The following is a 14,655-nucleotide window of genomic DNA, read 5'->3' on the forward strand; positions in this document are numbered from 1 at the left end:
ATGCCATGCTCCTGGACACGCACTCCGTTGGCAGGCAATGAGATCTATTTTAGGGCAGGTTTGTCGGTTTGCCAATTGTGTATTGGCAGAAATCAATATATCCGGTTATCATTAGGTTATAATTCAACGAAAATTTAAATACTAAAGGGCGGATGAAACAGGAAATGCTCATGATCCTTGAACGTTTAGCTGTCCGGATAACAATATCCGTTACATCCACAACGCTAGCATTCAGCAGCTATTCTTGGGCGAGCCGGCTAAACCAGCACATTGCCCGCTGCGTCCTCCCATCCCATCTCCTGCACAGTCCAACCCATAATCGCGTGTCCCTTTCCAGGAACTTCACCCCAGGCAAATGGGACGGAGTCAATTAGCCTCCGCTGCCCGATCTGTTTGTGCATATTGCTTATCTGCTCTACCTCCTGGTCTGTCAGGGAAACCGAACGCAGGTTCTCGTCCATCCGGGCCCGCGAGGCCGAATGTGGAATGGGAACGATGCCACGCTTGACCAGCCAGGAAATTAAACATTATATCGAGATGCAAGCGAGGTCAAGGTTGGGTGGGAGTACATAGGCGAGGTATCGAAATAGAGACTCTTCGGTCCACCACCAAGAGGTCTATTGGTTTAGAGTAGGTGATAGGAATGGTTAGCAGATGTTCTTTTCTAACAAGAGTGCATGCGGATCATCCCACTCATAACGAAGTTATACCCCTCAAAGAAGGACGGGGATGGTCGAATGAAAAGGACGACCTACCCCCAAGAGATTACCCGAATCCCTCTTTCCGGACAATACGGAACGAGCTTCAAATTTGGATTGTATGGATGCACTTCAATAAGGTTAACCACCGGCTTAATCGTGCATTCTTTCAACAACACGTCCAGCGTCTTCTGTGAAAAGTTGCACACCCCAATACTCCTACACTCAGCGCCGACAAGTTTTTCCATCTTCTTATACGTCTCCACGAACGTGGGGCTTTCTTCAATGCTTCTCCATCGCCCGTCTTCGCCCGAAGCATTGGGCCAGTGCATGAGGAAGATATCAATATAACCGACACCTAGCCTCGCCAGGGACTCGCGTAACGAAGCCTTAGGGTCATGATGCTGGGTTTGCACGAGCTTGGTCACGACCGTCAATTCGGAGCGGGGTACACCTGAGGCTCGGAGGTCCTCCGTGGCATACATTGGTGCAGTGTCTATATAACGGTATCCTGCAAGTATGGCCTGTTTGAGGATTTCGGTGACTTTGGGCCTATCTTCATCCGGGAAGATCATGCCATCTATTCGACATATTTCTTTCTTAGTTGATGCTCATTTTGCGTCATGTCTGCCACTGCGCGGATGGCCAGGGCTAACACTGCATTCCCCCAAAGCCAACGGCAGGAATCACGCTTCCTATATGTGAATAAGGGAGTTAGCATCAAGCTCTGGAGATTGTGCCTTCGCGCAGTCAACATACCATCGCTCAGTTTATAGGTCTTTGTGGTGACTGCGCGTTCTGCACTCATAGTTACGGCTTCGGCAGAAAATAGTTTTTGAGAACAGTATCTCACAGAACTCGGAGGGACAGCAGGGACAGCAGGGAGGACGATATTTAATTAGCCTAATGCCTTCTTCTACAGAAATGAATTTGATTCCAGGAGCGGGACATGGAGCTCAGACAAAGTGGTCAACCAGAGAGGAACCCCAAAACCGTACGCTCCCGGAACCATTATTTAAGAAGAAGGGAGCCTTCGCGTTCCCCTCCCCTCCTTCCAACTATCTCGCCATATTTCGAAAAGTGTAGCGCCGTTTCTAAACCCGGAAACATTCGGTGCTTTTCTCTTTCCCTAAACCCGCTAGCCGCTGGCCCAGCTATCGTTATCAATGTTGAATTCTGGGTTCCACCGCAAGAATGGGATTGGGTGTTTTTTGCAGGGGACTATTCAAGCTGAGTAAAATGTGTTTGAAGCCGCGTAGTTCTATAGAAATGGCTACTGATGCTGTTCTATTACCTCTACCTACCATCCTGAACTGTAGCAGTTAATAGATCCCGGAAGAGGAGTGGTACTGAGTTCATCGGGATTAAACAGCGATAAATACTTTGATCAGCTGGTATCAAAATATGTACAGTACAGTAGTACGCAGTACATGCATTTCACTGACTCGGTAGACTTAGCGGCGGAGATATAAACCTCTAGCCCTGTCGTCGATGGAGCGTATAATTGGACTGAGTAAGCAGCACAAAGTAATGTTGGGGGTCCCGCGGTTGATCGGCCCTTCTACCAGCAGTGCGCTGGTGGTGATTGAGCTCTTTTGTCCCAGTAGCCTACAAGTAACTACCAGTCATTAGCTCATTTTATTCAGCAACTGAAATCAGCGAATCCCGATCGTCGGTGATCTATCGGGAGCCTGAGATCAAGACCATGAATGGTCCGACCGCAGCGACTGTCGGTTCTCGGAGGCGGAGGGAAGGAAGTCAGATCAGATGCGAAGGTACACAGCACACGGATGTATGGAAGATATTATTAGTCTATAGCTAGGCCAGGCTTGTATAAATAAACTTCTATCGTACAGCGTCTCCTTGCATACGTGATGTGTCAAAATATAGGTTAAAAAAACAAAATCAAGAGAACAAAACAATAAGTAAAGAATAGCAAAGCCTCAAAAAAGTAACAGAAAAATAAAAATCTAAATGCCCATGGACCTCGGGGTCGAGAACCAGAGAACCCAGGCCGAAGAGACGGTGGGAACGAAAAGGAAAAACCCACAAGGCTAATCCCCCATACTCCCCGCAACCTTCTGCGGCGCATCCTCTCCATGTCCTCCATGATCAACTCTAGTAGTAGCACTAGAGGTAGAACTAGAACTAGACTGACGTTTACCGCGCCGTTTATCCTTATTCCCCTCTTCCTCCTTCATCCATCCTTTCTTCCACGGCTTCTGCTTCTCTTTGGCCCCATCGCCTGCACTAGCATCCGCACCCGCATCCGCCTCCGTATGCCTATTCTCTCTTTGCCTCCACCCGCCATAATGCGCCGCACGCGCAAGCCTAGAATCGTAGTACAGATTGTGAACAGGAACATAGCGCTGCGCACACAGCATATCGCCAACACGGACGCGGAGCAGGTCAAAGGCAACGATGACAGGAACGGGAACCCCGTCCAGCTGCATCATGGCCGGCGCCGGCCCGCTGCGAATCTGGTCTCTCCATCTAGAACCAGAGCCACGCCCATCACCATTGCCATAGTCACTGCCATTGTCATTGCCAAGGTCGTTCTTCGAAACAGGGACGTCTGGTGGATTATTTGCTCGCCACTCCCCGATATCATGCGGGCGCCTATTGGGCTGTGGGGATCCGGATTCGGAGCGCGCAGCGGGGGAGGAGGGAGAGCGGGAGGGAGAGCGGGAAGGAGAGCGGGAGGGAGAGCCGCAGTTGGAAGCATCCCAGATCTTCAAGCGCGGGACGGTGGGTTTGTGCGCGTACCGCTGACTGAAATGGGTAAGGATGACGTTGCGCGCGCGCATGCGTTCGGCGACCCGTAGTGCCTCGCCGCAGGTACTATGCCGCTTGGCCTTGGCGTCCCGCAGCATGTCATCTTCGAAGGTTGCCTCGTGGATCAGCACGGTTGAGTCAGCACCGATTCTGGCAAATTCGCGCGATGGGCGACAGTCGCCAGAGTAGGAGACTTTGAAGCCAGAGGGGAAAACGAACGACGTAGCCATAGCGCCATGGCAGTGCATGACAGGGACGGTGAGGAGGGAGCTGAGGCCCGTGGCTTGCTGGAGTTGAGTAGCGAAGGGTGACCGGTCGGGGTTGAAGGAGAGGTGAATTTTCACCGGGTTCCCATTTTCGTCGAGAATGGGTTGGCGGTCGCGGCTCAGATGGCTGTACTTGAAGTTATCCCCGAAGCTTGTGTCGGCTTCTACGGGCAGGAGTTTGTCGAAGCCGTAGTTCTCGATGCCGGAGTACTCGGCGAGCCATTCTATCATTTTCGCGTCGGAGGCGACAAAAAGTCTCTTTTCACTTAGTAGTTTCGTAAGATCGTACTCTGGTTCGGGTACGGGCGCTGTTGAAGACAGAGCTCCGTGCGTAACTTCATGCCAGGCCCGGATAACGGACACAGTCCCCAGATGATGGTCCGCGTGTAAGTGGCTTATCCATATCACTTTCAAATCGCGCAAGACCTCCCGCAACTCCTCCGGAGAGAACGCGCGCTGTAGCTGCCCAAGGGTATTTTCACCACAGTCAAATAAATAGTTCCCAACGCCAGGGACCCTGAGTAGTGTAGCAGAAACAGTGCGGTATTTCGACGGCAGGGAAGAGCCTGTTCCCAGCGTGATAATTTCTGCATCTTGGTTAGGGACATTCCGGCGCACGTTCTCTAGAAATTCCTGAAACTGAGGACTCTGGATATCCTGATTTGCCGCACGTGCTGCTCTCTTGACTCGGAAAGAAACATTATTCCTGATACCTTCCCCATCGAGAGGTTGATGAACGCCGCTGCTGTTGATCTGGAATTTCGGTTGCAACTCGACCCGTAAATTGGGACGTGCGGGTATGAACACCGACTTCAGTGGGTCCTTTGTTGATGAATCAGGAAGAGGTCCAGGTGTAAGGAACGTCTTCTGTGGGACCTCTTCATTATTATGGTGTGGCAAGTGGAAACGTTCATTGTCGATGAATGAGAAATGCGCAGTCTCTGTCGAACCTAAGGAAAACGCTAGGTAATTCGGACAGTAATCCGGAGAAGAGACGATGTGCTTGTACTGGGACATTTTAGACACGAATTCCTGTAAGAGGGGATGGCTACCAACACCTGGACCAAGGATCCAAATAAAGCTTGCAAGCCCTTTCATCACCTCTGGCGTAGTCCACTCAGGTCTATTGACAAGATTCTCCACGTAGTCAGGTGTGGGGATATCCACAAACGCAAGTCCTCCGCCGGGCTGAGATTCTCCAAGAACCATGTCAGGAGTGATTATCTTCCCATCCGAAGACTCCACGCTCTGGCCTGAGGTCAACTTGCCAAACTTGGGTCCCTTTTTGACCCCCAGAGCTATGGCTTTCGCCGGATTGAACTTCCCCCGTACATCATGATGTTGAATAATATAGGAAATAGATACGTCTGACGGGGTAGTGGGGGGTAGAGTCCGCGTCATCGCGCCAGGCCATGGCTTCCGAACCAAAACAGGAATATCAGGAACTGGCTGGGTGCCGTCAGACACAGGCCCCGTATATGGTTCGAGCTTGTGAGTTTCCCGGTTGCGGACGAAGATTTTCGCGGGTAGCCGGACCTCAGGGAGGCGCATTTCCACCAGAGAATCGAGGCGCCAGTCCGAATTGAACATGTCAGACACCACTGCTTGGCAGACTATTTGGTCCTGCGCGCGTTTGTCGGAATCGCTGACATTCTTCCCTTCAGAACGTAGTTCATTAGCCGCAGCAGCACCCGCACCCTCCTGGAACTCATCCAGACTTCGCTTCCGGCCATTCTTCGTATCCTCAGCAGAACCAACAGGTGATCCACGAGAAGACGTCGGTGACACGGAGAGTGCCCATACCTTCAGATGCGAATCAGTCCATGTAGGTTTCGCCACGTTTCTCTCACATCCCTCTCCTTTCCCCTCCCCCTCCCTTCCCCCCTGCCCCTCCTCCTTCCCGACTGCAAACTCATTACTAAACTCATTAAACTCATTAATATAAACCGGCATCCCCGTTCTAAAAATGAACTTCCTCGCCGTCGCCACCGTCCGCGTCAAATTCGGCCCGCCATGGATAGCCAGCTTCCCCCTCAGGTCGAAGCCCTCAGCAAGCCGCCTATTGCTCTCCTCAAGCAACTCTATACGGTCCCGGTAGTACTGCCACTGTTCCCGATTCTCCGTCTGCTCCGCCAGCCTCTTCAACCGTAGGGTTTTCGCTTGACGCACCTCCCTCTGCGACCAAGCAGAGGTATTCACTGACTCAGCAAGCGTCAAAATGATCCCGAGCAGCCCGCCATTGTTCGTCCACGACGTCCTCCCGGACATGAAAATGTCCGTCACATACGAAAGCCGGATGTTGCGGTGGTTGCAGGCCCGCTGCAGGCCCTCAGGTATATGCCCGAAGAGATAACGCTTGTCATCGAAGTGGATGATTAGGGACGTGCCCGGCGTATCTGCCGTGGGCGTGGTGATGAACTCACAGAAGAATATCATCGGATGGTGGCCGCTGGCTTTGGAGTCGAAGGCGCGCGTACCGGGGTAGAGGGAGATGTTATCGGGATCGTAGAAGAGATACCGATCCCAATGAACGCCGCCTAGTTTATAGGGATCGAGTTTCGGGGCGAGGAAGATGGGGAGTTCGAGGGTTGGCTCCCTGGGGAAATCTGAGGTTCTGTATGGAAGCTCGTTGGGCGTTGTGCGCCGGGCGTTGGCGTTGAAATGGCGGGATTTACCAGGGGGCTTGTATTTCAGGAGGCATGAATACGGTGCTGGAACGGGGAACAAGGAAGTTCTGCGAATTGCATTCGTCAGAAGCGTTCCAGCGGCACGGAGGGACGCCAATTTGCCAGAATTTTCCCGGTCAGGCCGACGGATGTCGACCAGCTAGCGATATACGGAGAATGAGGGTGTAAGCTCCCAAACAAGTTAACGACCACTTGTTAAGAACATAAAAGGAAGTACTATAGAATATAAGGTGTGTGGCTTAGGAAGACGGCATCACTCCGTATAAATCAAGTAAAAGGAAAGCAAAAAGCCCACGTTCTTCCGAATAGTTAATGGACTGCGTATGTTGAATGTTGCTTGTCGTTTATCGGAGCCAACTTTTTTTTTTTTTTAACTGGAGGCGGGTTGTGAGTCAGATCTGACTAAGCACCAGCTCATCACGCTTAACTAGGCCCTTGGAAGATTGATACAACCAAGTCGCAACATATATCCATCCATATTAGTGCCATTGTATTATATTCCGAACAGTTTTTCATCCTCATTCATGTTATAAGATATAGTTATGTGTATATATCTCCACCTATTTACGTGTTTGAGTTGAAAAGGCAGGAAGGAAAATCACGAAAATAGGAAACAAACATAGATCAGGAAATAAAAAGGAAATCGCCCCGGCGAGCGAACGAAGGCCGGCGGGTGGCAATTAGGTCAGCGTTTGACATAGATGAGAGAACTTGGGGGCAGAAGTCAATTGGGCATATGCAAAATATATATGTATCTAGTAGGAAAATTGGAAAAAAAAGAGCAACTCTGAACTCCTTCCAAACAGCCCCTTAATAACCGAAATATAACAACGACATAATAAAGAAAGGAAAAGAAAAAAAAGAACAAAAGAAAAAACACAACAGGGCGAGGGAAAAGTATAGCCCATTTCTATAGCTCCAACAAGACAAGTAAGAAAAGAAAAAAGAGTTAAGGTAGCCTAGCGGCTTGCTTCGCACATTCATTCTGCATTTAGCAGACAAAAATATGGGGGGACAATTGAGCTACAGAGAGGTCAAATTTCTTATAGAAATAAACTAGTCAAAACACGCTAAAGGGAAACAACAGAAGCAGAGAAGACTGGTCTGATAGCAAGCCAGTGAGGAAAAAAGGGGATGTCGTCAGATTGGCGCAATGAAGAACAGTAAGGTAACGTTTATCAAATTCTGTCGCTACAGGTGGGTGGGAATTCAATAAGAATTTTTCTGTTGCTTCATCTAACCTGACGCTGAATCGCCGACCACCGTGTCATCAAGGTGTGCAGTTACCAACGAGACGCGTTGGTATGCATCCTCTATGCTCGCACACAGTTGGTCAAAGCGTACCATCGTCGCTGTGCTGACACCGATATAGGCAGTAGATCCTGCTTGTTCTTGCTGCTTAGGGAAGCTCTCATCGTCAACGACAAGATCGATTCGGGTAAACAATTTTTCCGGCGTGATGCCACCAAACGTATCTTCGAATGTCAGCGTCGGTGCTGTTGCTGGAGAGCTGGTGCTCTTTGGCTGATCGTAGAACAGGGCGAGAGATGGATCCGACTCATCGATTTCCATCTCAGTATTTGGCTTCATACTCTCCATTCCCTCTTTTTCGGCCGAATCATTAACCGCTGGGAGTGGTGGTCTTTCAATCGACGGCATTTGTTCTTTACTTTCCTCGGATGAGGAGAGGGGCCCGACAGAATTGGATGATTTGCCCGACAAAATAGCACTATCGAGATTAGGGCCTTCGGGGACGTCCATTACAGCGAAGACTGGTGTATTGTTATAGCTTATGTCGATGCCGGTATTCCAGGCGGGGGTATTCATGTCCATCCCTGCGAAATCAACTGCTTGCTCGGGAACCATGGCCAAGCCGAGTTGGTTATTCTGCATTTGGATATCTGCAGAAACGTGAGACGGATTGGGGTCCTTCGGGGCCTGCTGCTGTTGTTGCTGTGGTGGTGGCTGCATTGCAGTCTGCTGTTGCCCTGGCTGGGGAGAAGGTAGACCATTTATAGACATGTCGTTCAGAAATGATGCGAAGTGCGGAGACGACAGGAGCATGCGTGTGAGATCCATGAGACGAGCATTTTCTTCCGCCAATGCACGGTTCTGAAGGCGAAGATCATTTGCCTCGTTGGTCTTGGAGGCTACTTCTCCTTCAAGCTGGCCGATATATTCTGTTTCCAAGTCGTTAGATGAAATATTTCACTAACAAAAGTGCAATTGAGGGGTGTTACCTTTGCGTCTGGATCTGAATGCCCGAGCAGAGACCTTATTTCGCAATTGACGGCGTTCCTTGCTGCTGAGTTTCTTGCCTTCCTCACTGGCCAAAAGGCGTTCATCCTCATCCATTTCATCCTCGTCCTTCTTCGGTTTTGAGATATGTGAAACATTCTGGGGCTTGGAATCTTCCTCATTCACGGCAGTAGTAGTCACGCTGCTCTGTCTCATCTGGTGCAGAAGACGGGAAATTCGCTCTTCAACGACAGGATCGCTGGAACGACTGGCCTTGTTTTGGGGCTTCGATGCTTGGCGAGCATGTTGTTGTTGTTGCTGCTGCTGCTGCTGTTGCTGTTGCTGATTCTGTTGCTGATTCTGTTGCTGCTGTTGACGGATCATCTCCTGCTGTCTCTGATGTTGGGCAGCCTTAGCCATCGCAGCCTGCTGTTGATGCATTCCAGGATACATGCGTCCCACTTGGTTCGGTTGGGTGAGCGTCGATAATTCGTGACCACCCAGGGCATTGGGGTCCACAAACTGGGCTTTATTAGTTGCAGTAGTAAACTGCGGACTAAACATGAAATCAGTTGGCGTATCAGGCTCCAAATCGAGACCAATACCGGAATTCCTGAATGATGGCATAGTTGGCAGAGGCGAGGAACCAAAGTTAACGATCTCTTGAGTGGGGTTTATAAGGGCCTCGGACGGCATGAGGAAATTATGTTGATTCCCAAACCCCAAATCCATTCCCACATTCCGGTTAATAGCCATTGTGTTGGCTAACCCGCCTGGAGGGAGGCCAGTCTGCTGTTTGTAGGAATCATATTCATGGCTTGGACCCGAGAAAAAAACTTGGGACGACGATTGCTGGCTCGTGGTGGTAGTGTTACTGTTGGATGAAAAGTTCGGACCTGCCGTAGGAGTTGACACAGGGCTCGTGTTCATCGTAGTTTTAGCTCTGGATGAAGCGGGGGAAAGTGATGGAGAAGGGTAGATTGACTGGTCATAGTTGATAAAAGAGTCGATATCATTTGGATCGACACAACTGTTCACGTGGGAGAGAGGGGAGAGGGACGACGAAGTTGAGGAAGACGGCTGCAATTCTCCCGTAGTAGCCATGACGAAGAAGGGGGTGGCAAAGAAAAGGTGTGTATGTGAGCGCGCGAGACGGTCTCAGCGGACGATATAGGGGAAAGGGGATAGTTCGACCCGAATCTAGCGGAAGGACACCTCGAGAAGGGGTTAGGGCTATGGAGGGGGGGAATTGACCTTCGCAATGGGGGAAAATATCGAAGGGAAATATCGAAGGGCGGGAGACAACTCGAGAAGAATTGGGTTGTTGGTATAGCAGAGATATCAAAATGAATGGCGGGTTCGATGTTGGGTGGGTGATGGATAGATGTGTCGTTGTCGGGGTGGTTTGATGGCAGGTGGTTGATGGGACGAGATGAGGTTTCACGATGATGATCGATGGTGGAAGTTCTGGAAGGCGTGCGTGCTTACATACTCCGTACACAGTGACCCGTCTGTATCGGTGGGGAATGGTACAGTGTACCTGTTACACGTAATGTACAGTACATGTACATGTACATTATGACATTACACACACACACACACACACACACTGTCTCAGACACGGCGCCGGGCTGTTTCGGGCTAAGCGAACAGCGAGGGGCCTTATTAGAGGCTGAGCCAGCCAGTCTGTGCTGGGACACGCGTCCTCTTGGCATGTAATTATGCTTCGTATTCTGCGTATTCTTACGACTCCGAATCCGTGGACAATACGGGAGAATAATACCAACACCACCTCATTTCACAAGCATCTCATTATTGATGGTTCTACGAAACTATTCTATATCAATTCATTCACCAATAAACCTCCAGGTTATCCTGCCTCCCGTTTGGTCAAAAACTTCGATAACGGCCACCACCCACCGGTGTTGATAACTTTATCTGGCTGCGCTTCCCCTCGCCATTATTATATTATTATTGAACCAGGAAAACGTGCTGGAGCCATCCATTATTCCAGGCTGGATGCAACTTGCAAGTGTACCCTCCTAGCCCTCATCCTATCTTGGCATTCTAGCCTACCAATAATAGGCCGTCACGGTCTCGCAAGGCACTAACCACCGTTGGGGCCTTACGCTGAACTTGGTGTAGGCCTTACCTGGGCGGGTTCTTAACCCTAAGATCAGTTAGAATTAGCGCCCGGGATCCCCCGGGTGGACACCTTACGCTTGGCGATGATTCGCTATAGCGCACCCCGGGGCCCCCGGTACCGTTTTATTGTTGAACAGCGGAAACTGTGGTTAAAAAAAAAAGGGAAGGCCGCCAATAGGGGCCCCCGGGGTGCCACCACTGGCCCACCAGTGCCTGCTGAGTCAGTCCTGACTTCCTTGCCGCTAATCTGTACTTGTACTGTACTGTTCTCTTTGGATTTTTTGATTTTTTTTAACTGTTATTGAATTACTGTCTATTGCTAATATTAATGAGAGAACTAGAGTCTGAATCTTGTAATCTATTTTTATTACATTTTTGAAGAAATTGGCAGCGACAGAGTGCTCCAAATCCAATGCTACTTCAGTCACAATGTCTCATATTCTATCCCTCTCTGGCGGCGACACAATTAGCGTGGTTTTTAGTGTGTATTTTAGCGTATTAAATACACGAAAACTACTAGATTATATGACAGATTGACTGTATTGGCATGTTCTAGTGTAATTTATGTAATTTATTTGATCTTACCCTAATTGAGATATAGAAACTCTAGCTTTTTATCAGTTACATACAACAACTATGTACAGCACAATCAGATCTTGATCTTGAAGCTCTATTTTTATTCTTAATTACTGTCTTTTGTTTACACTGATATTAGACACAAGCTTGAGTAAATAACAGAGAAATTTGATAATGATTTAAAGCTGAATTTGATATGTAAAAAGTAGAGAATTTAAAAACTTGAAGAGTTGATAATAGAGTAATATGAAACAGAATCATGAAATAGAGTAGTGTCAGTCCCTTCTACCAGCAGTGCGCTGGTGGTGATTGAGCTCTTTTGCCTCAGTAGCCTACATATAAGCATTGACAATAACATAATTGATAATTCAGTATAGAATTGCCAATCAGATGCAATTAATTAGAATTTGAGTCTCATAGAAAGCTCTATACTGATTTGCGAGATCAATCTCATTCACATTGAAGAATTGGAAATCACCTGCAGAAGCCATATATGATATTTCTCTCTCAAGAAACTAGGGCTAGAACTAGAGAGAGAAAGAGGAGAGGAGAAGCGCATTCACAGTGAATATGAAGATGAATCAAGATGATGGATGGGAAAGTTGACAGCAAGAGCATGTTTAGAGCATGAATCTGTATCAACAAATCAGATTGTATAGAATTTAGTGTGACTGTATGAGAAATTATTGATTGGTACTTCTGAACTAACAGCTTAGTTGTTCCATATTTCACATCTTGATGCCTCAGCCATCTGTTGCCTGTAACTTATGTGGTGACCATGATCCGCCTTCGACTGTGTACCGATCTGCCAGCTCGCATTCTCCACCATGTCTGCAAGTCATCCACAGCCTGCTACTCCCAGTGAGTTTGCTACTGCTGAAAACATACAGTTCAACATTGTTAATCTGATACAGCACTGAGTCCAAACCATCAAATTTTTTTTCGTTTTACCCGTGGCCGATTCATTCAAAATGAAGCTCATGAAATGGCGCAGGTGATACGTCCACTTTGATGTTGAGATGTAAGCTCATGTCGGGGCGGCGGCTGCTGGTGTCCACTGTCAATCCTGCCTCAACATCGAGAAGTACCCTGATGGCATGGACTGTACATGTACATTACAGAGTACAATAATACTGCCAGTGGAGTAGCGACAATGGAATTGTACTTGCCCATTCTCACCCCCACTATTGAGTCCCTGTTGATTTATTGTGAATAGGTGCGAAGCATATGCAAAACTCGTTCTCAAGATTTATCCATGGAACTTGGAGACCAAACTCCGTGGTGCAGAGTATATCATTATGGTCCCGGCGTGCTGCTAGATTGGAAATTGGGGACCGCCTCACAGTAGTAAAAACTTTTGCTCAATGCTAAGAAGCATGGATGTCTGTTCCATTCAATCACTTTGATTGGTCTGTACTTTGCTCAAGATGTTCAATGCATTTAGACATCAAAGCATGTCTTACAAAAAAGAGAAGGTCACATATTGGATGAGAGGTTTACCATCGGGCCATCCACAGGCAGAGAGAATGTTGATAATGGGAGAAGTACTGTTGAATATGACCGTGGAACCATGTAAGTCCCTTCCTTCATTATGAGTTGTAAAACTCTCAAACTAAGAGAACATAGAGTCAACAGTGATAGAGTGTATCTTACAGTCATAAGCTGTTGCAAGATCGCCTGTGTGAAACACTCTCAAATTTGCCCAAATCACCAATTGCACTGCAGGGACATACCAGCCCACAAGAACAAGAAAACTCAAAGCTCTAGAGAGCTATCTCACCATGATCAAATATCTCTGTCCAGTTGATCAATCTATAACATGATCATGTCTCTGGCACAGTGATCTCCACATGAAAATATGGTTGGTTGGGTGAGAGGACAAATGTGATATTCAACATCCTAGTGTAGAGGCCTGTTAACTCTTGATTCATTCTCATTTTAGTTGGATTTAGGTCCCTCCGGGTTGTTGGGCTGGCCAAGGCCACCACCCTGCAACATGGGATGGGAGATTGTATCCCTGCTATCCCTGCTGCTCTGAGCCACGCCGGCTCCTAGCCGATTGGACCGCGTCAAGTTCCAACGAGGAACGCTTCTCAAGAACATGAGAGGAAAAGAGAAGAAGGGGGCTGTGCTACTCTCCTCGCCGAAACTTTGACCAGGCTTGTGTTCCAGCTGTCAGAGGGTGGCTGCCCGCCTCTTTCTCCAACTGGCTACATTTGCTCTGCCAGCGAGTGAGACCGCTTTGGCATAACTACGGAGTACTACTGTACAGAGTACAGGTACAGCGTAAAATGATTGTGTCATGCTTTAAAATAGAAACAGAAATAAACCCGACGCTAAACCAGTGCTGCCAAGCCGCTCTCCGGCACTTCAAAGCTGTCAAATATTTGCCCCTTTGGGCGATGGTGAAATCGGCTACTGCGTGTACATGTACATGTACTTGGTTTATCCGCTTACCATTATTGTGCGCCTCTCTCGTTGTCTTTTCCTGCATCCTCTGGCGCTGACAACCAAGGCGTGACGACTTCGGCCGAAGCGAAGGTAATCAGGCATCAGCATTTCAGCGGATGCGCTACGGCGAAAAGTCATCCAGAACGACGAATAATTGAAGACTGCTGCGGCCAACGTCCAGGCCAAAACTGCCTGTCCATGGGCTCTGTCTTTCGGGAAGATCAATCCATCCATAAAGATCTCACCCTGTCTCATGCGCATCCACCCCCAGGGCCCAATTGATTTTCTTCAGCTAACTTGGTACCTATCAGCAACAGCGCATTATTTCGGAAATACTCATGCCCCTCCACCTTCTCTCAAGCAAACTCTCCGTGCGGCTTTTGATGCGAGAAAACTATAGCCTATCATAGTAGATGCAGGACGTTTATGTGTATTACATGCATCGCTCGCTGGACGCTGCGTAAGGAGACATGATAATTAATCTCCGGCAGATAACAAGGCCAAATCCCAATTCACCACGGAGAAGCATCCTCTACCCTCCTTTCCTACTTGTACACGTACATGTACATGTCCCGTACATACATACATGTAGATGCATGGGCATGGGCAGGAGTAGTTTTGAACAATCCAACCCAAAAAACCGTCCACGAAACCCTTGTGCTCAGCCACTATGAAAATATAGCTAGAAGCAAGCCACACGCCTTTCTTCACAGTTGTCTAAGACAACAGCAACCGATGATATTGACATACAGCGAAGAAATTCCCTTGGGGACTCCTTCTATGTGTTGTTGCTCACCCTCTCTATATCCGAAATATTAT

The 14,655-nt window shown here is 48.4% G+C and overlaps 4 protein-coding genes across 4 annotated transcripts; all 4 read right to left on the minus strand.

Moving 5' to 3' along the window:
• Positions 1-257: 257 nt before the first annotated feature.
• On the minus strand, positions 258-461 carry BDCG_17010 (uncharacterized protein; the record flags this gene model as incomplete). The annotated part of the gene is made up of 1 exon (XM_045426178.1): positions 258-461. The coding sequence occupies one exon, from the start codon at positions 459-461 to the stop codon at positions 258-260; it is 204 nt and encodes a 67-aa protein (XP_045280994.1).
• A 59-nt stretch (positions 462-520) lies between these two features.
• BDCG_17011 (uncharacterized protein) lies at positions 521-2,268 on the minus strand (the record flags this gene model as incomplete). Its single annotated transcript, XM_045426179.1, has 3 exons — positions 1,458-2,268; positions 756-1,393; positions 521-617 (listed from the first exon to the last, which is right to left on the minus strand). Exons 2-3 carry the CDS (start codon positions 1,271-1,273, stop codon positions 521-523), a joined length of 615 nt encoding a protein of 204 aa, XP_045280995.1. The 5' UTR covers positions 1,274-1,393; positions 1,458-2,268.
• A 484-nt stretch (positions 2,269-2,752) lies between these two features.
• Positions 2,753-6,844, minus strand: BDCG_04753 (tRNA processing endoribonuclease Trz1; the record flags this gene model as incomplete). The annotated part of the gene is made up of 2 exons (XM_045420393.1): positions 2,753-6,565; positions 6,830-6,844. The coding sequence occupies 2 exons, from the start codon at positions 6,842-6,844 to the stop codon at positions 2,753-2,755; spliced, it is 3,828 nt and encodes a 1,275-aa protein (XP_045276512.1).
• An 818-nt stretch (positions 6,845-7,662) lies between these two features.
• On the minus strand, positions 7,663-9,768 carry BDCG_04754 (uncharacterized protein; the record flags this gene model as incomplete). Its single annotated transcript, XM_045420394.1, has 2 exons — positions 7,663-8,606; positions 8,667-9,768. 2 exons carry the CDS (start codon positions 9,766-9,768, stop codon positions 7,663-7,665), a joined length of 2,046 nt encoding a protein of 681 aa, XP_045276513.1.
• Between the last annotated feature and the right edge of the window lie 4,887 nt (positions 9,769-14,655).

Source organism: Blastomyces dermatitidis (assembly GCF_000003525.1).
Source record: "Blastomyces dermatitidis ER-3 genomic scaffold supercont1.5, whole genome shotgun sequence".
Lineage (NCBI taxonomy): Eukaryota > Fungi > Ascomycota > Eurotiomycetes > Onygenales > Ajellomycetaceae > Blastomyces > Blastomyces dermatitidis.